Source organism: Vipera ursinii (genome assembly GCF_947247035.1).
Source record: "Vipera ursinii genome assembly, chromosome: 1".
Lineage (NCBI taxonomy): Eukaryota > Metazoa > Chordata > Lepidosauria > Squamata > Viperidae > Vipera > Vipera ursinii.
In genome coordinates this window covers 69,552,323-69,577,298 of record NC_139512.1, presented here as the reverse complement: position 1 = coordinate 69,577,298, position 24,976 = coordinate 69,552,323, and the positions used below count along the sequence as shown (strand labels likewise).

Sequence of the window (24,976 nt, the reverse complement as noted above, 5' to 3'; positions counted from 1 at the left end):
TTTAAGTCCTTACATGGCATGGGTCCGGGTTACCTCGGGGACCACCTGCTGCCAGCGTCAACTTCCCTCCGCCCAGTACATGCCCACAGAGAGGGCCTCCTCAGGGTGCCTCCGGTCAGGGAATGCCGACTGGTGGCCCCCAGGGGGAGGGCCTTCTCTGTGGGCGCTCCGGCATTATGGAACCAACTGCCGGTGGAGCTCCGGATGACATCAGACCTCCGAACCTTCCGTCGCGGGTTGAAGACCCACTTATTTGAATTAGCTGGTCTGGCCTGATGGGGGATTATGGGTTTTAAATTTGGTGTTTTTAGTATTGTATTATTGTTTTTAACTGGGCATTGATTTAATTTCCTTTTAACTTTTGTATCGTTATTTATATATGCCCTGTGAACCGCCCTGAGTCCCTAGGGAGAAGGGCGGTATAGAAATCAAATAAAACATAAAACATAAACATAATAAATAGGATAATCTTCCATTTTCCTTCCAAGAAGGAAAAATAGTCACCTCATTCCCAAGTTCTCACAAAAACAATTATTTTTAAAATATGTATGACTACATAATTTGGATTGTGCAAAAAGATTCACAGTTCTGTCCATGAGCAGAACAACAATTGAAGGAACACTACAGACCACTGCATCTGTATATTGAGGACTCAATAAATAATCACCTCACTCCATGCAAAGGATCCACTAGAACAGGGGTAGGCAACCTCGGCTCTTTTATGACTCATGGACTTCAACTCCCAGAATTCCTGAGTCAGCATAGCTGACACAGGAATTCTGGGAGTTGAAGTCCATGAGTCCTAAAAGAGCCGAGGTTGCCTACCCCTGCACTAGAATTACCCACTCAAACCAGTAAAGGCTGTTAGGAGGAGGAAAATCTTTCATAGATTTGGCAGGCAGCCTCCACTCATTATGGGTGGAGATATTGGACCCATAGGAGAATTTCATGATTTAATCAACTGATTTCCCCAAGGTCCGCTTATCTGTCTCATCACACGCTTCAGAGAATTATTGCCCTAACTTTTACTGAACAGGCCAGTAACGTATTAGATTTGTTTTCTCTAATCAAGGTAACCTTTCCAATCAACGATAATTATAGTGAAAAAGAGAAAGAAGTGTCTTCTGAACACTATAGTGGCACTGGATTTCCATTAGCTTATTATTGTTTTGTTCGCTGCTAGTATTTCAGTATTAACATTGATCATTCAGTATTGATCATTTCAACATCTGGATGGAAACTATAGCTAAATGTGACCTAAGGAGATCCTTAGATTTGTTGCTATGAAATGAACAAGACAGAATCTTGGGAAAAAGCAGGAACTGCTTTAAGCAGCTTTTTTGCTATGATTTGCATTGTTTCAGCTACTTTGACTATAATTTCATATAGGAAGTATGATATAGGAAGACAATTCCACATAGGACGCTTTCCCTGTGGCTTTCAAAAATCTACTTCAGCATTATGTGAAAGAAACAATGATGCCAAAACATGTGCATGAATATTTAAATGATATTGATTCTGCTATTGTTTCTGATGTGCTAGCTTAAGCTTATCCTTAAAATGATTGGTATAGATAGTCCAAGCAGCCATACCTTCTGGGGGTTCAGAGACTGGTGGATTTAAGCAATACATATGGTAACCACGGTCACAGTCATCACAGAAGAGCAACTGGTCCTGATCCAGAATGGTTGAGAAAAAAGAAAAAAAAACATAGCCGTTATTCAATCCAGCTAAAAATATATAATCCTGCCCATTGTTGTACTAAAAAGATAATGTGTAATGATAAGGAACCAAAGAGCACATCAGTAAGGGTCTACGACAACTCATCATGGCCAACTCACCACTGGACAAGAGCTACACTAATATTGAAGAAATAGTGGAACAGAATTGTGAAAGAATGGATGCCAAAGGAGAGAGAAAATGAAACATGAATGATAAAAATTAAAATCATTTTTATTTGGCTATAGCAAGTGGCCATGGCGAATTGGCCGTGGTGAACTGACCAGTTGGCTGTGGCCAGTTGACTGTGGTGAGTTGTCCCATTCTGCATCAGTTACTATGGATAGAGACTACTTCCTACAAACACTCATTTTGTCCTACATTGTCATGTTCTTGCAATCTAACTAACTTGCACATTGCAATATGCATTTGAAATAAATACAAAAACCACCTCATTTAGAGAGGTTAATCTGAATCTGAGTAGCCAACAACAGTGCAAGTAGGAATTAGGGAGGAAATGTTACAGAATATTCCTGTGCCATGGAACCGCCCTGTGAACCGCCCTGAGTCCTCAGGGAGAAGGGCGGTATACAAATATTATTAAATTAAATTAAATTAAATTCTCAAATGCCTTCCAGAAGAGATTCATTTTCTGAACAAGTCTGAATAAGAAGTGGGTGGAATAAATATCCAAGGGGAGGCTATTCCGAAGAAGGAATACTCTGGACCATCCAGAAGAGGTGATGGCAAATGACATTTCCTTGGTGGGGAGTTTTCCCTCTCTGATCTCACCAGATGGCAGATTCAACTCAAATCCTGAGTCACACAGTGTTTTACAGTTGAGAACTGTAAAACCTTGAATAGCACCCAACTAACCGGCAGCTAATACAGTTTCCTTAATGGTATTTTTATACAAGCAAAATTTGGTTTGCACATACTGTAACTGCACAGACTTCTGTTTGTAGAACCAACTTCCAAATGCTCTTCAAGAGGTGCTCTGAATAAAGCAAGCTTCCTATTCCATGAAGTATCATGGCTGGCACACATATATAATTATGCAAAGGCCATTTTGACCATTGTTGTAGTTTGCTGGGACCTTTAAATTGCACATCAACTCTGTCTGGGAGAGTGTAACCTCTTCTAGAAATAATGATGGACTATCTCTGGAATCCACAGTCACTCCAGCTTGTTGGGATTAGGCCAGATCCTAGTTTTCCCATCTAGATTCAGACTGCCTCCAGGGACCTCTGCAGCATTTGCTGCTCAGCCCAAAGTAAAGATATACAACTGGATATCACTGGCATATTGATGATATCTCACCCCTTGCTGAGAGATTATTTCTTCCATCTCTTCATGTGCTTAATGCTACGTAGGACACCCAGAGCTACATATACATGTCAATTAGGAAAAGTTTCTTTTAGATAATGCATCAAAATTGCAGTTTCTCTAAAGGTCCTTCTTTTACTTTAGATTCTATGGGTCATCACTGTTCAAATCCAATACACTCCGGAGCAAAGGTCACCATCATTTTATAATAGCCTACCATCGATTGGCATCCATCACAGCCCTAAGCTCCAGAACTGACTAGATGCAGTTCCCATTAGATAGACATTTGCAAGATTTGAAAAGAGACAACCTCTGAATAGGATTGAGACTTTTGCTCTTGATATATTGATGGAACAGCACCTCTTCAAATTTGTTCAGCTTATTGCAAGCTCTGTACTAAAATTGGCATGACTGGGGCAAACAATATCTAATAAAGGCCTTTGAGTCATATCATTTGAACCAGCAGAGTCCTTCTGGGAAAGGAAGTATTGCTCTTAAAAGATGAATTGTTTTCTTAGCTGCTAAAATTCAGTCTACATGGACCGGACTGCGTATTGCCACAAAACAGACAGGTTATCATTTTGTACCCTTAAGTAATCCCAAGTGAGAACTAGGAAGCAATTTTGAAAGGGGCAGAAGAAAAAAAGATGGGCAGGTATAACTGGGGGTGCATGTAGAATTTAGAAAAAGGGCTCTCTTCTGCTGGTTGTATGTCTTGAGCTCAATGAACGAACCCTGGAGATCCTGTACATTAGTTTGCAACTCATTATTACAAATGGCTAATTCATTGATTTGTGCTTTAGATTGTAAGCCACCCTGAGTCTTTGGAGAAGGGTGGGTATATAAATGGGATTAAATATATTATATATATATATATATTGATAACAAAGACAAGCTTACATCATTCTCAGAAGTCCCACAAAGGCTACAGGATTTGCATTCGATGCATTGCCACTGATAGGTTTTGACAGCCTCTGTCATATTTGCTGTGAACTGCAAGCACGTTGGGTGACCTGGAGGAATAGGAAACACCTATGCTTAGTAGGCTGTATTTTGAATAATTCTTTGAATCAAAGTCATACAGTTCAGGAACAAAACAGACATGGACATGGACCAATCACAACATGGGTTCCAAACTAATGAATATCAAAGAGGAAAGCAAGCATTAACCCTTTTGCTGCCGGGCACAAGAAAATTAAGTCATTCCTTCCCACTGCCCCATTGGCAAAGCAATTTTATTCAGAGCTCTTAAAAACTTTGTGGTTGTTTTCCGTTTAATTAAAAGCAAACAAACAAGATAACTGAGTTGAAGGAAGAAAGAATTGGCTTTTCCTCTTCCTTTATAAATGAAGGATTTGGAGGGAGAGGGTTTTTTTATTGAATATTTACTTGAACTGGTTGAAACATAACTACAGTACAAATTCATACATCATAAGGACAAAGGGCAAACTTATATTTTTAAGAGCTCTGCACTACTAAGGTTAGCCTGCACAGAAATCGAACTGCACAACTAAGCTTTCAGGATCAACCAAAAAAAAAAATCCCCCCACCAATCCAAAACAATTTATAAAAGGAAGAGAAGTAGGAGAGCTAGCAATAGGGGAAGGACAGCTACTGCTGAGACTCTAGACCAGGGGTAGGCAACCTTGGCTCTTTTATGACTCGTGGACTTCAACTCCCAGAATTCCTGAGCCAGCCATGCTGAGGGGAAAGGGAGAGGTTTCCATGCTTAGCCATGCTGGCTCAGGAATTCTGGGAGTTGAAGTCCACGAGTCATAAAAGAGCCAAGGTTGCCTACCCCTTCTCTAGACCTTCCCTACATGCGTGTGGATGGTTTTGCCAAACAGCAAGACTACTACAGCGGGACCAGCAATGGGGAGTTCTGGAAGAGGGGTAATACAAACAAGCAAACATAAGGTAAGTTCAGCGCTCTTTCTTTATAACAGGAAAACAATAAGGAAACAGTTCTTCTGATCACATAGCTTAGAAAAAGGGATTATAGAAAAGCGGAAAATCTGCAGGCCAGAAAGAACCTTAAGTAGAAAAATCCATCATTTATATTTTCTATTTGTTTTTCTTCTAAAAACAATTGTAAAAGGAAAAACGGGCATCTGAGCAGTGGCCTCAGCCCAGAGGACATAAATCTCCATACAGTAATCCTGCTCCAAATAGCCAATTCCCAAAGCTGCTGTTAGTCAGAATTGTTTCACTTATAATTGAGAGGTTGAAGACCTTTTTCACCCATACCTTGACTCATAGCCCTTTTCATTGCTCTTTTTATATTTGTTTATAGTATAAAATAAAAAAAATACAAAAACAAATAGTAGGAAAGGTAGGGGAAGGGAAGAGTGCAGAAAAGAAGGGAAAGTAGGAAAGTAAATGTTGATTTTAACAACCACTTTGTTAGATGTGCCATTCTAAGAGTCTGGAATAAATATAAAACAAGGTTTTGTATGAAGATGCCTCTTTGGATGTCCCCTCAGGAAGCTTTTTTTTTTTTAAAAAAATGGTGGTGAAGCCGGACTGGTGGACCTTTAGTAAAATAACAACATTTAATCTTGGTGATCCTATCCTCAAACCTAAGGAAGAGCTAGAAGCAGAAGGACAGGTCTGGCATTGGTTTATGCATTTACAATTGAAAGAAAGATTTAAATTAGACAAAAAGAGTTATGGGTTTGACTTTGTTAAAAATGAATTGAAAATCCTACTGTGTGGTAGTGATGAACGTATTATTGCTAAGGTTTATAAAACGTTTTTGAATTTGAATTTGGAAAGTGAATGTGTAAAACATTGTATGATTCAGTGAGCAAGGAACTTTGACTATAATATAAAGCTTGAACAATGGGAGAATATGTGGACAAAAGGTTTAAAATTCACACCAAATTACAATTTGAAAAAATGTTTTTATAAGATGATGTATCGTTGGTATTTAACATCAGATAAGTTATCAAGAATGTAAAAGGCGAAAGATTTATACGATCTGAAGAGAAACCAGAGTATAATTTTTATTTAGACATAATTTTTATTTAGACATAATTTTTATTTAGAATATGATTATTGTAATTATAATCCTGTATTTAGCTCTGGGAAGTGGGCGGGGGAAGTGGGCAGGTTTGGGGTGGGGGGATTTGGGGATATATTGTAAAACTTTGTTGTTGTAAAACTTTTTAATAATAAAAAATGAATGTATAAAACTACTTGGTTCTATTGCTTGTGGGTACCAGGGACAGAGCTCCTCCAAAAGTATAAAAGTACTTCAAATGAATGTTGGAAATGCAAAGGTAAAGAAGGGACTTATTATTATTTGTGGTGGAGATGTGATAAAGCAAAGAAATATTGGAGTAGGATTCATATTTTAATACAGAAGATTCTTAAGTGAATACAAAGATAAAACCAGAAACTTTTCTTTTGAGTTTAATGGAAAAAGACTTGGGGGGAAAATTGGAACTTTGATGTTGTATATGTTGATGGCAGCAAGATTACTTTTTGCACAAAAACGGAAGGACACTTTGATCCCCACAATGGACGAATGGCTGCAAAAGTTGATGGAGTTAGCAGAGATGGCTAAATGGACTATTTTGATAAAAGAAAAGAAAAATAAGTATTTTTGTTTCTACTTGGAAACCGCTTCTGGACTTTGCGCTTGAGGTGGAAAAAAATGAAACTTTTGATTTTGGGTTTTACTGATTAGATACATTTGTTGATATAGATATGGATAGTTTATACAATTATGTAAAGGAGAAGGTTGGGGTTTGATGTTACTATCTTATTTTACTGCACCAAAGGGAATCAGGAGTCAGCGCCTTTTCTTTCTTTTTCCCTTCTTTTCTGGACTTATAGCCCTATTGGGAAATTACACAGGGATATCCAATGATGGGCAGTAGTCCTAAATTTCATACAACAGTGAACAATGCCTGATTATCTTGTAGCACTTGCCACACCATACTGCCTTCTGCATTTTCGCTTTGTAATGACTTTTATGCACTCATGTAGATTATTATTATTTTTTGGCAAAAGCAAGGGGGATCCCAGAGTACCATAAGCAAACATGCAATGAATTGTAGGCAGTTCCCCTGATGGAGCACTGCATTTGGGCCAGTCAAAAATGGACAAGACACTGGGGCAAAAATCTACACCTGGTGTTCAATATTTAGAACAGTCTAAGGCACGGGTGTCAAACTTGCCACCTCATGTGACATGTCGTGACCTATCACGACTCTTTTTGCATTGCCGGCAATGGGGTGGGCACGGCTTTGGTATGGTGAAACCAGCCCGCGGGCCGGCAGTTTGACACCCCTGGTAAGGCGAGCAAGAAAGGAGGAGCTTCAAGTATTCAAACAAATTCTTAAAACAACATGCAGTGAAGAGTGACAAATGACTGTGTGAGTTTGGCAATGTATTTTTGCTGTTTACATATTATGAGCCAATTAGTGATTCAAGTGCTAGAATAAGAAACATTTGTTCTTTCTGAGCCCAACCCACTCCAGAAGATGGTGGTTGTAGAAATAAATTGGAAGGGAGAGAGAGTTAACAATACCACCTTCTGCTCCTGACGGAAAACTGAGATAGTAATCCAATAAATAAGTCATGCTAGGGATTATGAGATCATGGAATGTGGACTGATGTAATTAAAGTGATATGACTAAAAATTAAATAGTTTTGAATTGTTAGCTGGAAAATGATATTTGTTAACTCAAAGAAATCCTTTCTGGGCTATAATTTTCTGCCAACTAGCCAGCAAACAGCTACTAACCTTTCTAATCTAAGAAATGAAACACAAATCTGAACCAAAATTTGAACATGGTGAAGTGATTTAGTGTTTGGAAATAATGAGGTTCTAGTCTCCTGGTACTGGAAGCCACAGAGATGATCTTGAATAAATTATTCTGAGGTCTGTTTCCTGATTTGCTAAATCTCAAATGACTGACATTTTGTAACCACAGAAGCTCTCCTGAGTGATTTTGGGCCAATCATAATCGCTTAGACCACCAAGATTATCTCACAGATTTGTTTCTTGGGGAAAAGAAATCCTCTTTGCTTTGAAGCTACCTTTATGTGAAAAATCAATAGTTTCTCTCAGCTGTAGATAGCTAACACATTTAGCTGTGTTTACTTTAATTTTGGTTTAATCAATTAACCCAATTTCCACAGTACAAAGAAATCTAAACTGATCAGATAGCATTCACAACACTATAGGCATAGTTTGTTAGTGAATGTAGACACAGTCCTTTTTAAGTGTGTTTTCAATATAAAGCACATAAACCCGGTTACTAGCCAGGATTGGATAAAGGGCAATCCCCAGGATCACTTTCCAACAAAATATTATTCTCTTTAGCCATACGCTCCCTGTTTCCATTTTCAGTAGCAAATACCCTGTAACAATAAGGCACCCTAAGAACAAGAATTTAAAGTTCCCCTCTGTGGTTCTTCTTATCAACTCCCATAATTCCCAGCCAACATAACCAGCAGTGGCATATAGTAGATAGATCCAGAGTATCAGTTCTCCCCTAACAAAATAACAATGGGAATAGTAAGTCTCCCTATAGTTGAGTTTGATTCTTGATGACATCAGGGACATTTCTCTACATCAGGGGTGTCAAACTGCCGCCCTGCAGGCCAGATGCGTCATGCGGAAGCCACGCCCACCCCATTGCCGGCAATGGCAAAACCGTCCCAATAAGTTGCGCGACATCACGTGATGTCACAGTTTGACATGTCTGCTCTACATATACCTATACTGGAAAGCAGTAAGGAAGTAGTTTGCTACTTTCTCTATCACTAGTGTACCTTTTAACTTTAACAGTAAAAGTAATCAAAGTATGGAAAGAACAAGCATCTTTGGGGGGAAAAAGCTATTGAATATGTTATACTATTAAGGGGCATTTGTGGAATTATTTTACGGTTCTGTATGGAAGCCAATGAATGTCACATCCTATTAAATGTCCATACATAGTTTTGTTTTGACATCGACTTGCTCTTGCTACATTGATGCCTTAGACCAGGGCTTTTCAACCTTTTCACCCTTGTACCACTTTTAGGATATGGCAACATCCGAGTACCACCAGTCGCCTAGCAAGGTGTCAAAACCTTGATGACCAAAAAAGGAAAAAAGTGATGAAGTACAGGTAGTCCTTGACTTACAACAGTTCGCTTAGTGACTGTTCAAAGTTACAATGGCACTGAAAAAAGTGCCCCTCAAGCCACAGCCGAGCAAGACACCTGCCTGCCTGGCGGTGCTCTTCCCCCTGTCCGAGGTTTTCATTGTTGTGAGCATTTCTGTTGAGGATTGGCAGCGGGGGTGGGGTGGGGTGGGGGGTGTTTGGTTTTATTCCCCCCATCTGCTGGGTGGTTGCAGGAGGTTTTGGTCACTTCACATGACCCTGGGACACTGTGGCCATCTTAAATATGAATCAGTTGCCAAGCATCTGAATGTAAATCACAAGACCCTGGAGATGCTGCAACATTCCAGCTGATTGGCGCTTTTTCTGGGCTCAGAAGTGCCAGGATCAGTGCCGAGCTCCAGCTGGAGCCTGGTGCTGATGCTGGCGCTTCCGCTGAGCCCTGACAGCCCTGCAGCTCCAGCCATCTGTCGCTCAGGCTTGTGCGGTGATGCCACCGCTTCAGCTCATTCCCCTCCCCCGCTCCCACTTTTCTAGGATGGTCACGTACCACCTGCCAGGTGCCAATGTACCACAGGTGGTACCCGTACCACTAGTTGAAAAGCCCTGCCTTAGACTAACCAGTTACATAAATTTGATTTTTTGGCTCTTGATAGTACAGCTCCCGTTTTTAGGATTATGAAATACAAAATGGCAATTGCTAAGGTATTTAATCTCCTTAAAAATATTTTCAAGCAGTGGGTTAACCTATAATAGTTCCCATTAATTAATGAAGCTTTCTATTTGATAAAAAACATTCTGGCTAAAAATTAAATTCTTATTCAATGTGTAAGTGACTGGCATAACTAACTCACAGATCATTAGATGTACCATCCTGGAAACATTTTTTTAATATAACCAAATTATAAGTTTATGAGGAGCTCACTGTTTTTCCATTCATTTCTTTGCAGTTTTCCTTTTTTAAAAAATTCCAGCTTTATCTGATACTACTGCTGTGTCTGAAAGATTAGTCCTTAGGAGGATTATGGAAATTTAGACTATCATGTTGCATTATTGATATAATCCACCACATATGAACAGAAGACATTAGCTTGGATATTCAATTGTCACCTGCAATTAAAAGGTGCTCTTTAATCCAATGGAGAATCTCCATTGCAGAAAGAGGGAGGTCATTTCCATCAACCCCTCCCTTGGACTGAAGCTCTGCTAAAACAATTCCAAGTCCAGAATGCGTCCCAAAGATTTTCAGGACAGAGCTAAAGGAAGAATTGAGCAAAGCTCTTTCCTTAAATCCAATTCCTGCTGATTTGAGCATCCTATGTGCAAAATGCTACTTATAAGAGGCCTACATCAGCAGCCAGGAACTCAGCATTATCACAGCAACAGAGAAAAAGCAGAGCTATTGCAATACTAGAAGCTCCTGGTTATATTAGGAAGATCAATAGGCAGTTTTGGACCTGTTCCTGCCAGCACTCACCACCAACTTGATCCTGTGAGGACTGCTCACAACCAGTCTTTGTAAAATACCTATCCCATGGTGTAGCATTTAAATCCCATCTGTTGGCTCACTATGAAGAGGGGAAAGGATATTACATATCTGAAGGGAAAAAAAACAGACTTTTCAAAGGCTTGTTAGCATCTAAGTTTAAGCTAATCCATTTATATTAAATAAGAAAGTAAGTTGTTTCATATGTATCTAGTTATGTACCATTCTAGCACAAAACTTAGAAATCAAATACTTACCTCACTACAGACTTCACCCTACATTACAGATTTTTTCTACAACATCACCACAGTTCTACCTACTTCACTACTCTGAACATCAATATAATCTGATTACATATCAAGATGGCATGTCATTTGGTATCTGAAGGGATCTCACAAAAACTAATTGCTTTAGCTTTTAGAGGTTTTTAGAGGTATAAGGTACTATTAGATGGTATTAGTTTGTATTTGCCAGTTTAACTCTACTTCAGGGGTGTCAAACTGCCAGTCCGCGGGCCAGTTGCATTATGCGAAGGCTGTGCCCACCCCAGCTCTGGCAATGCAAAAAAAAGTTGAGATATGTCTCAACATGTCACGCAGTGAGTTTGACACCCGTGCTCTAGTTGGTCTTTTGAGAATTATGTATTGGCCTGAATAATTGAATACAATTTACAGAGCTATAAATACTATACAATATCATAAAATGGAGGAATGAATGGGTATTCTGCTGACGTCCTGGTGTTACAGGTATATTTCATTTCTAGTCCAGCAAAGTCAAGCCTCCTTTAAGTCAAGCTAAACTTCTGGTGGCTCTGTAGACACATCCATACACTCATCTTGACAAGAGTATGGATCTCATTTGTTTTCGTCTTCTTCCAGGATGTTTTGCTTAGTCTTCCCAGTCTAGCCTAGGTTTCCTATTCACATACCTTTTAATGCTGCTCCTGCTTAGTTTTCAAATAGGCCAAGCTCAGGGAGATGTTAATGACCATGAAGGAAAGATCCAGGGACAAAAAGATTTAGTGTGGAAAGGCAGAGCACATCACACCAGAAATGTACACTAGAGCAAAGAGAGGAGGTCTCATAGCTTGCCACAGCAGCAGTCTCTCTCAAAAGATCAGCTATTTGGAATACACCTTTCTCGACCCAAACAACCCTATGGCAGAAAGCTTGAAGGTTTCAATATGGGTCCCAGATTTGTATCACCACCCAGTGAGCTAATTCTGGGTCATCCTTTGTGAAAAGGATGCCACATAAGCAGTTCCGATTCCAGATCCAGTATGCATGCGGCACTCTCTGTTGTTAGTCCCAATAGTGCAAGTGGAACTGAATCTAGGTCAAGTTCTGAATTACATACTCCATAAAATAAAAGCTTTTTTCCCTGGAAACGGTTGGGATTGGTCAGTCACCTGGTGGCTCATAGGGATTTCTTTTGTTTGTTTGTTTGTTTTTTAATCTTGCACAGGCAGCAAGATTATGTGATGCATCTTTTTTTTCTGGGTTGCATAGAAACATTTTCTTTTTGAGGGAGAAACTGCTAATCTTTATCTCCTTCTCAATCTTTTATGGCAGTGAAATGATTTTATGGCAAATGGTAAAGTTTGGTACATGGTTTATATAAGACTTTATATATATATTGCTCCAAAAATTAAAGGAAACACAAGATAAAGACATCCTACTATTAAATACAGTACATTGTGTTCTTTAAGTGTTCCCTTTATTTTTTGGAGCAATATATATATATATATATATATATATATATATATATATATATATATATATATATATATATATATATATATATGTGTGTGTGTGTGTGTGTGTGTGTGTGTGTGTATGTGTGTGTGTGTGTGTGTGTTTGTGTGTTTGTGTGTGTGTGTGTATGTATGTATGTGTATATTTGTGTGTATGTATGTATGTGTATATATGTGTGTATGTATGTATGTATGTATGTATGTATGGATTACTGCCTTGTCGTGGCGAAGGGGCTTGTGTAATTCAATGAAGCTATGAGCTATGCCGTGCAGGGCCACCCAAGATGGACAGGTCATAGCTGAGAGTTCTGACAAAACGTGATCCACTGGAGAAGGAAATGGCAACCCACTCCAGTATCTTTGCCATGAAAACCCTATGGACAGTACCAAAAGGCAAAACGATATGATGCTGGAAGATGAGCCCCTCAGGTCAGAAGGCGTCCAATATGCTACTGGGGAAGAGCAGAGGGCTAGTACTAGTAGCGCCAGAAAGAATGAAGCGACTGGGCCAAAGCCGAAAGGACGCTCAGCTGTGGATGTGTCTGGTGGTGAAAGGAAAGTCCGATGCTGTAAAGATTTTTTCTCCATAGGAACCTGGAATGTAAGATCCATGAATCAAGGAAAGCTGGACGTGGTCAAACAAGAGATGACAAGACTGAACATTGACATCTTAGGTATCAGCAAACTAAAATGGACAGGAATGGGTGAATTTAATTCAGATGACCATCAGGTATACTACTGTGGGCAAGAATCCCTCAGAAGAAATGGAGTAGCCTTCATAGTCAATAAAAGAGTAGGAAAATCAATACTGGGATACAATCCTCAAAATGACAGAATGATCTCAGTTCGAATCCAAGGGAAACCATTCAATATCACAGTAGTCCAAGTCTATGCCCCAACCACCAGTGCTGAAGAGGATGAAATTGACCGGTTCTATGAAGCCCTACAGCACCTTATAGAAGTAACACCAAAAAATGATGTCCTTATCATCATGGGGGATTGGAATGCTAAAGTAGGAAGCCAAAAGATAACTGGAATAACAGGCAAGTTTGGCCTTGGAGTGCAAAATGAAGCAGGGCACAGGCTGATAGAATTCTGTCAAGAGAATACGATGGTCATAGCAAACACTCTTTTCCAACAACCCAAGAGACGGCTCTACACATGGACATCACCAGACGGTCAACACAGAAATCGGATTGACTATATGCTCTGCAGCCAAAGATGGAGAAGCTCAGTAAAAACAAGACCAGGAGCTGACTGTGGCTCAGACCATGAGCTTCTCCTTGCAAAGTTTAGGCTTAAACTGAAGAAAGTAGGGAAAAGCACTAGGCCACTCAGGTATGAATTAAATCATATCCCTGTTCAATATACAGTAGAGGTGACAAATAGATTTAAGGAATTAGATCTGATAGACAGAGTGCCTGAAGAACTATGGACAGAGGTTCGCGACATTGTACAACAGGTAGCAACCAAAACCATCCCAAAGAAAAAGAAATGCAAGAAAGCAAAATGGCTGTCTGAGGAAGCTTTGCAAATAGCTGAGGAAAGGAGGAAAGCGAAAGGCAAAGGAGAAAAACATAGATATGCCCAATTGAATGCAGAATTCCAGAGAATAGCTAGAAGAGATAAGAATGCCTTCTTAAATGAACAGTGCAAAGAAATAGAAGAAAACAATAGAATAGGGAGGACCAGAGATCTTTTCAAGAAAATTGGAGAGATGAAGGGAACATTCCATGCAAAAATGGGCATGATAAAGGACCAAAACGGCAGGGACCTAACAGAGGCAGAAGAGATTAAGAAGAGGTGGCAAAATTACACAGAAGAACTATACAAGAATGAGCTTAACGTCCCAGATAATCACAATGAGGTGGTCACTGACCTCGAGCCAGACATCCTAGAATGTGAAGTGAAGTGGGCCTTAGAAAAGCTGAGCAACAACAAAGCTAGTGGAGGTGACAGTATTCCAGCTGAGCTATTCAAAATCTTAAAAGACAGTGCAGTAAAAGTGCTACACTCAATTTGCCAGCAAATTTGGAAAACTCAACAGTGGCCACAGGATTGGAAAATATCAGTTTACATTCCAATTCCAAAGAAAGGCAGTGCCAAAGAATGTTCAAACTATCGCACCATTGCACTCATTTCTCATGCTAGTAAAGTCATGCTTAAAATCCTACAAGCTAGACTTCAGCAGTATGTGGATCGAGAACTACCAGAAGTACAGGCAGGATTTCGAAGAGGCAGAGGAACTAGAGATCAAATTGCCAACATACGCTGGATCATGGAGAAAGCTAGGGAGTTCCAGAAAAACATCTACTTCTGCTTCATTGACTATGCTAAAGCCTTTGATTGTGTGGATCATAACAAACTGTGGCAAGTTCTTAAAGAGATGGGAGTACCAGACCATCTTATTTGTCTCTTGAGAAACCTATATGCGGGTCAAGAAGCAACAGTGAGAACTGGACATGGAACCACTGATTGGTTCAAAATTGGGAAAGGAGTCCGGCAAGGCTGTATACTGTCGCCCTGCCTATTTAACTTATATGCAGAGCACATCATGAGAAAGGCAGGGCTAGATGAATCAAAAGTTGGAATTAAGATTGCTGGAAGAAATATCAACAACCTAAGATATGCAGATGATACCACTCTAATGGCAGAAAGTGAAGAAGAACTAAAGAGCCTCTTGTTGTGGGTGAAGAAGGAGAGTGCAAAACTTGGGTTGAAACTTAACATTAAGAAAACCAAGATCGGCTTCCGGTGGCAACGCGACGCCGAAGACAGCCGTTTTCGGGCTGCCCGCTCCGCAGCTGTGTTTTTCCATCATAAACAGCGCCGATCAGCTGTTTAGATGGATTTGAAGCCCCCTCCTCGGGAGAAGAGGAGGGGGTGAGGCCCCAGGTAGGGGTTCAGCTCTCTGGGGCCGCCTGAGCTGAGAGCTTGGGCGGCTGAAGGATGAGCCCCCCCGAAGCCTGGGTTGCTCCGAGCTGCGCAGCGCCTCTGCTCTGGGATTATTGGAGCAGAGCCAGGCGTTAGCAACCACCCCTGCCAAATGGAAATACTTTTGATTATCAAGAAGCAGGCAGAGCGGTACAGGAGGTCAAGGTGAAGTGGACTCTTTATTTTTACTCTCTAGCTCAATGGATTTTATAGCTTCAAAGTGAAAGTGAGTAATAAGTGAAAGTGGGGGAAGATGGCGGCTAAAACTTCTAAAGCTCTTCAGAATGTGGGGTCTTCCCTGGTGCAAGAGACCTCATTGCAAGCTTTGTTTCCTCCTGCATCTCCCCCGGCATTGACACTTAAGGATTTACAAGACGCTCTTGGAAAGCATGTACAATCGATGTCTGATATGATGGATGAAAAGTTGAAAAAGCTGGAGGAGAAAATGGAGGAGAAAATGGAGAAATTGGAGAAGAAGATAGAAGAGAAGCTGAGAGCAATGAGGCGGGACATTTTGTCTAAGGTTGAATCCGTAGCTGAATGTGTGCTACAGCTGGAAATAAAAGTGGAGGATCTCAGTCAAAAGAACTCTATATTAGAAGCAAAGGTATTAGAAAATGAAAATATAAGGGATAAAATGGACGAAGAATTGAGCCTTGTTCAGTATAATCAGATGCAGTATGCTATTAGAATTAGGGGTTTAAAGGAGAATGGTAAAGAAGATTTAAAGCAGCTGATTTCTGAGGCTCTGGAAGGGGTACTGGGCCAGTCAGCATCTGAAATTAAGGGAAATATGGACAAAGTTTTTCGTGTAAATTCATGGATTGCAAGACAGAAGAAGTTACCCAGAGATGTGGTGGTCTATTTTACAAAGAGAGTAACGAGAGATGAAGTTATTCAAGCTGCTTATGATACTAATTTGGTAGTGGCTGAGCAAGAAGTTTTGGTTTTAAAAGAGATCCCTCCGAAGATCCTAAGGAGAAGGAAAGATTTTGCATTTTTGGTACAGGAACTTAAGAAACGTGATATTAAGTTTAGATGGGAGATTCCAGTTGGATTGGTGGCGACGTATGAAGGTAAAAGACATCGTTTGGTTACTGTGGCTCAGGCACGTGATTTTTATAGTAATGTGTTAAAAGCAACCCCCCTATCATTTTTGGAAGCTGCAAAAGGATACGGTGGGGGAAAGCCTCAAGATGTTACAGATAGACAGAGGACAATGGTGTTGGAGGGGATCAAGTCACAGTTTCATCGGTTGCTGCAGGAGGCCAGAAGAGGACGCGTGCCACCCTAAGAAGAGTGAGACGAGAGCAAGAGCAAAATCAGCAGAAAGTTATGGAATCTCCAAAGCGTGCTTACAGTGAAGATGTGAGAGAGGAGCGGTCTAAAGAAGTTTTGGGGGTCATGACAGAGGTGCTCCAAAAGTTTTGGGGCGTTAAGATTGCTGATTAATTTTTAGATTAGAATGTCAATGGAGTAAAATTATTATAGAGGAGAAAGAAGGTTTTTTTTTCTTTTTGTTAATATTTTACACAATTTAAGATTGCTTGCTAGAAAAGTATATTAGGGTAATGGATTTAAAGTATGTGTTGAACTAAGAATGGGTATGTAAGCTCCTAATTAATAACAAGTTGTCTTAGAGATTGCCTAAATCTTTTTTTATATATATTCTTTGTATTTGAACTTTTATTTAAATTTAAGGATGATTTGGAACTGTGAGACATTTGGTGTGATACATGCAAGAACTATTTTTGATCGTAGTTTAGTTTGGTTGGAGATTATTAAGACTAACAGAGATAGGCGCTTTTGGCGTGTAACTGAGAAATTGTTTGGAAATTAGAGAAAGGTGGGAGAATGTAAATAGCAGGTGAAAGGTTTTTTTTGTTTTTTTTTCTTTTTTCTTTTTCTTTTTTTTTGAAATTAATATGAATAAGGACTGGGATTAAGAAAATTTATTTTGAGCAAAGCTTTTTTTTCTGTTTTCCTCTTTTTTTTTCTCTACTTTATTTGTAATGTTAATATTGTTTGTATTCATTTTATATGAGCTAGAGAGAGATAGAATTTATAGTTTATTGTTGATAACATAAGGGTGTCTATGTTTGTTTTGTGATTTTATGCCCTGTATTTAGCTCTGGGAAGTCGGGGGGGGGAGGGAGTGGGGGGGAGGGATAGGGAGGGTTGGATAGGGGTGGGGGAGGGGGGATTAAAGTTAAAATGTATTGTAAAACTTTTTAAATAAAAAAAAAGAAAACCAAGATCATGGCATCTGGCCCTCTCAATTCCTGGCAAATAGATGGGGAAGAAATGGAGGTAGTGATAGATTTTGTTTTCCTGGGCTCCAAGATCACTGCAGATGGGGACTGTAGCCAAGAAATTAAAAGACGCTTGCTCCTGGGAAGGAAAGCCATGGCAAATCTAGACAGCACACTAAAAAGCAGAGACATCACCCTGTCAACAAAAGTGCGTATAGTCAAGGCTATGGTCTTCCCAGTTGCAATGTATATCAGTGAAAGTTGGACCATAAGAAAGGCTGAGCGCCAAAGAATTGAGGCCTTTGAACTGTGGTGCTGGAGAAGACTCCTGCGAGTCCCTTGGACTGCAAGGCGATCAAACCGGTCAGTCCTAGAGGAGATCAATCCTAACTGCTCTTTAGAAGGCCAGATCCTGAAGCTAAAACTCAAATACTTTGGCCACCTAATGAGAAGGAAGGACTCACTGGAGAAGAGCCTAATGCTGGGAAAGATCGAGGGCAATAGAAGAAGGGGACGACAGAGAATGAGGTAGCTGGATGGAGTCACTGAAGCAGTAGGCGTGAGCTTAAATGGACCCCAGAAGATGGTGGAAGACAGGAAGGCCTGGAGGAACGTTGTCCATAGGGTCGCGATGAGTCAGACACGACTTCGCAGCTAACAACAACAACAACAACAATGAACAATGTATGTATGTATATATATATATAATGTTTGTGTGTGTGTGTATGTATATATATATAGAATATATATAGAATATATATATATATATATGTAAATTTTTTGGATTGCTAACAAAGAATTAAAGGGAGACTGATATAGCCATTTCAAACGTATTTGTTCTCATCAGTAAATATTAAGTATCTCTAAGGACACCAAATGAAAGAATTATGTTCCAAGGAGGAATCCTTCTGTAAAACAAGGTCTGTGTGACAGAATAGTGAAGCAGAAAAACTAGTTAAGCCCTGTTTGTCTATCTGACATGTGTTGGGTGGGCAGTACAGAACCAGGAAAATTCCCAGAATAAAAATCTTGGGGTTTTCTGCCAGTTACTAGGACAGAACATAAAAGAGGTAAACAAATCAATGAAGAGGAAAAAAAGGTGAATGTACAATTAAAAATATATTTTTAAAAAACCTTGCATACCATGTCCCAATAGAACCTTTCATAACCTAGGGTGTATCATCAGACAGCACACAGATTCACTGCCTGTTCAGCTTAAGCACTAAGGCATCACTTCCTCCACCTTCCAACATTTGAGCTCCTGACAAGGAAATACCTTTATCAATATAAATGAGGGCTTCTGAGCTTTCCACTAAAAAGGATAAACTCTGACCCACCCACCCTAGATTGAGGCACACAGTATTATGGACAAAAGTCTTGACCTAAAAACTACCAGGGGGCTGCTTACAGTCTCCTCATTAGGATAAATAGCTAAATGCTCTTCTTCACCTTTTTGGCCCTGAAACTACTATGGTAGCTGCCAGGCAAGCTTCTTGCTCTTTGTTCATGAAGACCTCTAAGAAAGAATTGTATTCATGCATCAGCCTGACACAATTTGGGAGCAAAATAGGTCACTGCAACCTCCAGAGAAGCACACCATTAAAAACAAACACTATGGGTTATAAAGACCCATTGCCAAAAGTAGCTAACAGGAAGGAAATCTGTCTTTGCATATTCTACCAATTTGCAATACAGGGGAATTAATGGTAGGAATATTTATCTGAACAGCTGGAATCTAAAGTAATAGTGTGAAGTGTTCTTAAAAATAAAATAATTTCTTCAACTTTATAATATCAGCAATGGAAAATGAAAAGATTTTGTCTAAAAAGGTAAAAGCTGTCATTAGATATTATATCTCTACACATGGGCATTTCAGTGTTTACTTCTCAAGCAAAAAATTAATAGAATTAATTTTTAGAACAGACTTAATTAATAGAACAGACTTGAAACTGAAAATAAAATGACTACGCAGAACGACTAGCTATAACCCAAAAGTTATAGATACTGTATCTGCACCCATTTTTGTTTTCATGACATCTTCAACCAAGTTTATCCTAGAATAAAATTTCTGTAGGGCTCAGAAATTTATGATTGGTTTGCCACAGGCTTTCCACCCAGACAGGTTCACGTGCCACAAAGCATTCAGTTAACTGACAAGCTCACTAACCTTTTGAAAATGTGCAACCAAGCAAAAAAAAAAACAAAACAGACAAGGGTATGGATGCAAAAATGCAGAATGTCTGACTGGATTAAAAGAACAACCACCACCTTAACATTTCCCATAAACACACAAGTTCTAATATAATGCCCTTTTTTGACCTTGTTTCTCTTAACACAAATAGTATTGTGATTGCATGACTTGTGATACTGCTTAGCATATAAAAGAGTGTAAATTCATACTTAAAATAAATGAATCTATGCCTCTATACTACAGTACCATCTCTTACTGGGAAATGGAAAAAAATTCAAATGTATCCTTTATGACAGTGTTTATCAACCTCAGCAATTTTAAGATGTATGGACTTTGACTCTCGGAATTCTGGGAATTGAAGACCACAGATCTTAAAATTGCTGAGATTGAGAAACACTGCTTTGTAATGACGGTCTCACCTGTACCTACCCCAGTAACTTTTTGAAACTAAAAGATTATCTAAACACTTAATGACCGCTCTATGAAACACCTTTATCTTGTTGCATATCATACATCATTTTTGTTATACCCTCCTTTCCAACTTTTCCAAAATATATTATGCTGGTATATTTGAAGTAAAATATGTGAACAGCTTTCAGAATTGAGAAATTATAGTCTGAGAAATCTAAACTTGTATTGCAGTCTTTCTATAATACACAATGGAATGTAGTGTTGGATCCTGAGTCAATCAGTTCAGTCAGACTTAAGCATGGTTGGCTGAATAAGCTACACCATTGTTGAGTTACAATGCTAGGCCATAAACCATACAATCTGAAAATAGACCCAAATTTCCACATCTAGCAGAAGAATTCTCAGAATTTGTATCCAAACATCAGGAAAGCATCCAAATTAGGAAGAACTGCCATAAAGTAGAGTTTACAAACCATAATGACTAGTCTGACAGAACAGGCTATATTGCATTCATAGCAATAGCACTTAGACTTATATACTGCTTCATAGTGCTTTACAGCACTGTCTGAGCAGTTTACAAATGTCAGCATATGGTCTCCAATAATCTGAATCCTCATTTTACTATGGAAGGATGGAAGGCTAAGCCAACCTTGAGCCGGTCAGGATCAAAGTCCTGGCTGTGGGCAGAGTTAGCCTGCAGTACTGGCTTCTAACCACTGCACTATCAGGGCTCCTCTTATGGTTTATTTGGTTTCAGCTTTCAACACAGAAAGCATTACCCTCTTGAGCAGGGATGTCAAACTCAATTTCATTGAGGGCCGCATCAGCATTGCGGTTGCCCTCAGGGGGGCGGGTGGGTGTGGCCAGGGTGGGCGTGGCCTACTGGGTGGGCGTGGCTAGAGTGCGTATGGCCTACTGGGTGGGCATGGCCAGCTCTACAGCGTTCGCATCAAGGGTGCCTATGGGGGGCAGGAGTGGGACAGATCTGAGGGTCTCTAGCAGAAGGAGGGTCTCTGGGCCAGGGCCAAGGCAGTGGGGGTCGTTCCCTCACTGTTTCCAGGATGGCTTCGCAGGCCACATGAAACCACTTCGGGGGCCGGATCTGGTCCCCGGGCCTTGTGTTTGACATGTCTGCTCTTGAGGAACAGAAAGGGAATTTACCCAAGCAATGGGGCTCCATAGTATAGCAGTGAATGAATATCTCTGGCTTTTTTATCTTAAACATGCTTCCTTCAGAAGGCAGTATTTTGCATGCACCAGGAGTTAATTTCTAGCTTGTGTAGACTAATCTTGCTTAAGATATTATAGACATATTTGTAACCATGCTGCTTAAAATCTTGATCAAAACAAGCATGCACACATGATCTTTTCTGCAGATTTCCCCAATGTGCTCCAAATTTTATATTTCTCTGGATACACTTAAATTATTATACTTATCCTGTATAGTGTCAAGTCTATATAAATTCTATAGATAAATGAGACTTAAACTACACATTACTAATTTTTGCTTCTATGGCTAATTTCCATATGGCCAAATGACTCCTTAGCTTGTGATGCCTGCATTTGTAGTTTTTCTGTAAAAAAAAAATAATTGTGTCTTCTGGATTATATCAGGGTTTAATCCAGGTCAGGGCTCCAGACAGCTATTTTTCTTCAACATAAAAAAGCCAATTCAAAAAGTCCTTAAGTCTTCTTTCCTTACCCTACAGTTTGTAGAAACCATTTCAGTCTCCCTGAAAGTTGGGTTCAGTAATATTAGGATTGCAACTTTCAAAAGTTCAGATAACATGACATTCCTAGAACTGGAAGTAGCAGAGCTGGGGAAGGCTTTGGGTTATGCAAGACCAGGCATGTGAAACTTGTTAATTCTCCTGTTGATGTTGGACTCCAACTCAATCAGACCCAGTCAATGACAAGTATAACTCCCGGAGAAAATGATTGATAGATTAGGCAGTGGAATCATACAAGTTGAAAGAGATTATTTAGACCAATAAGACCAATTTGCTGCTCAATGGGCAAAGGAATGGGTTACATGAACAGAAGAGTGCTGTTAATCAGCTGTTTTTGTATATCCTGTTCTCTTTTGCTCTAAAATGAAAGCAATAGGGAAAATTTAAACAATACTTTGATAAAAAGCATTTAAGCAACCAAGTAATAATTTATTAATTGGAAAAAAAACAAAAATAATTAGAGAAGGAAGTTTTATTTGCAGACTGGAGGACAGCATTGTAAACAATGAGGACCTTCAAAAATTATATACAGCAATTGCAATTTCACAAGTTTTTCTTTTAAAAAAGATGGACAAATAAATATTTACATAAAAGTGTACAGGATATGTCTTGGGAATCAATTGTATGTGAACACAAAAGCTCTTCAATATGGATGCAATCTTTTTATTTAATGGAATATTTATATAAAATGGTGGCATAATTGTAATTTATGGGTTGTAATTGATGTAATTTTAGGAGTCTTTTCCCTCTCCTATTGATCCTAACAGGGATTTCATTATTTTTAGTGTGCAATATCCTGGGACATTAACTTCTCATATTGGATTCCATGGCTAGAATGCATATGCTTATTTATTAGTATATAGTGCTTCTTCTGGGCTAGATTCTGCATTGCCCTAATATCCAGCCCCCTGAGAGACAACAGGATGTGCAAAATTTATAGCACCACTGCCATGCAACTTTAATTTACTTAATTGTGGATTCATATTCATAAACTCCTGAAAAAGGCTAAAAGAATTATAGAGTGATGGTGCAGCAGCAAACTGACGATTGCTCCCAGAATTTCAGAGAATAGATGTCACATTTATACCTTAAAAGAATATATGACATTATGTGTTCAATTTAATGGTCTAATGTGAGGAATGAGGGTCTGTTAGACCTGAATGTCTGTTAGTTGGCTAATAGGATTTGATGCATATGTATAAATATATAAGGAATTGTGCATGCATACAGTGGTGACTGAGGTTTTAGAAATGCACATAATGTTTTTTTACCTGTATTTTATGGCAAATAGATTTTATCCAAGGATTACTGTATTTAACTACACACCAGATTAAACATTTCTATGCATGCCTATTAGGGAATAAATCCCACTGAAACTCTGCAAAACCTGCTTCCAGGCAAGCACACATACAATTGCTTTGCATCATACAATTCCAAGATATTGCTGGTCCACACACACACAATGGATTTTTACATCATCTGGCATAATTTAGAAGGGAACTTCTTCCAGGATCATTTATTGCTCCATTATTTACATGCACCTCCAAGCTAAATGATTAGAATAATCCTAACAGGATGTCTCTCTGACACATAACTTTATAAGCACCAATTGTCCATGGATCATACCTTGGTCCTAAAAAAAACTTTAGCAGAGAACAGCTATGGTCTGTGACTACATCCCATTTTATAATTTCTAGAAAAAGAAAATTAATATTCTAAATGACCCCAAATGTTCTTTCAAATGTTTCACATAATACTATTAGAGGTATAGGCTTTTCTCCAAATATACTATTCCAGTAATTAAATATTAAGTTATTCACGTTTTGTTAGCATGAGGTGAAAATGTTACAGAAAACAGCATTTCTTTTCCTTAAAAACACCTAGCTTCAGTAGCATTGTTGCTAATGTCTACATTTTTGTTATTCTATGGTTTAAACATCTGTCCAGAATTCAGCATTTGATTTTCAAAATATTTTGTTTAGAGAAGGGTTTTTGTCTAATTTAGTATAGCTAAGTAGGAAACATTAGTAGACATTCCAAATAATCCAGAATAATTTAAACTTACCACATCCACTTTGAAAAATGAAAACCCAAGCATGGTCTATGAATGGCATATTTAAAGTTTAAGAGAGAGCAATGTTTATCTTTCTTTTCATAACTTTAAAAAATTATCCTGCAAGTAAACAGCCTTTAGCTTGCATTAAGCGCTTTGCAAAAGTCCCACCTTCACAAAAAAGCCTTTAAATGCTGAAGTAAAATCCATTTTAAACAAAAATACTGTGCAATGTCAGCACTACTTTTCTCTCTTAAATATTGAAATAAATAAAATAACTTGTTCTAGTTTATGTCAAGTTTTTTTTCCATCAGTTTGTTGTTTTCAGTCATTTCTGCTGCTGGACAGTTCCAGTTTGACCTGGATATACACGCATACACACACGCACAAACTCGCACAACACTTTAAAGATATTTTTCTTTTTAAAAAAAATGTATGTTTTTTTTGTATTGCACAAGCTTAGGGAACCCCCAAAACTTCTCTGAGCAAGTGCCAGCAGGCATTCCATAGTCCAAACTCCCTTGTGGGAACAAGACACAGGTGAGACAGGATCGGGCAATGTGAGAAAGGTCAGAGCATTTTGAACACTCTTAGTTGATTGATTTCTTCCATAGATTCCATGAAGGATTCAGATTCCAAGTAAGCACAGGGGTGTTATCTGCAGAAGAAAAACAAAGAAAGAAAAAAACTCAAAGATATTTCAAACAGCAAGCAGATTTTCTTTTTTAAAAAATAGCAATAACTGGTATAACAAGAAATCCCATCTCCAGGTTTGGATGAGCTAAAACACACTTAAGTCTTTCTTTGGAACCTGCTTTGTGTCACTGCATAACCTCACAGCTCTGAAGTAATCAAGATAAAGGTATATTCACAATATAAGTCTGTCATTACTGAGTAGGACTAGCTTCCAGACGAAACATATTTTTTTAAAAAACTCAACCATCTTTTCCCTATGTTTTTCACTTCTGATCACTGTTCTTCCAGTCAAGTGGCTCCCTTTTA

At 39.0% G+C, this 24,976-nt stretch overlaps 1 protein-coding gene across 5 annotated transcripts in view; it reads right to left on the bottom strand.

Annotated features, from left to right (window-relative positions):
* DPF3 (double PHD fingers 3) overlaps positions 1–24,976 on the bottom strand; it is a 243,983-nt gene that overhangs the window by 4,305 nt on the left and 214,702 nt on the right. For 4 of the 5 annotated variants that reach the window (XR_014490960.1, XR_014490961.1, XR_014490962.1 and 1 more), the window contains one exon: positions 22,376–24,632. Coding sequence is in view for 1 of the 5 variants with exons in the window: in XM_083350564.1 (XP_083206690.1) it covers positions 1,593–1,674; positions 3,946–4,058 (195 nt within the window). In the remaining 4 variants the exon portion in view is untranslated. Of the gene's footprint in view, positions 1–1,592; positions 1,675–3,945; positions 4,059–22,375; positions 24,633–24,976 lie in introns of those variants that run through there. The other variant, XM_083350564.1, reaches the window with a different exon arrangement.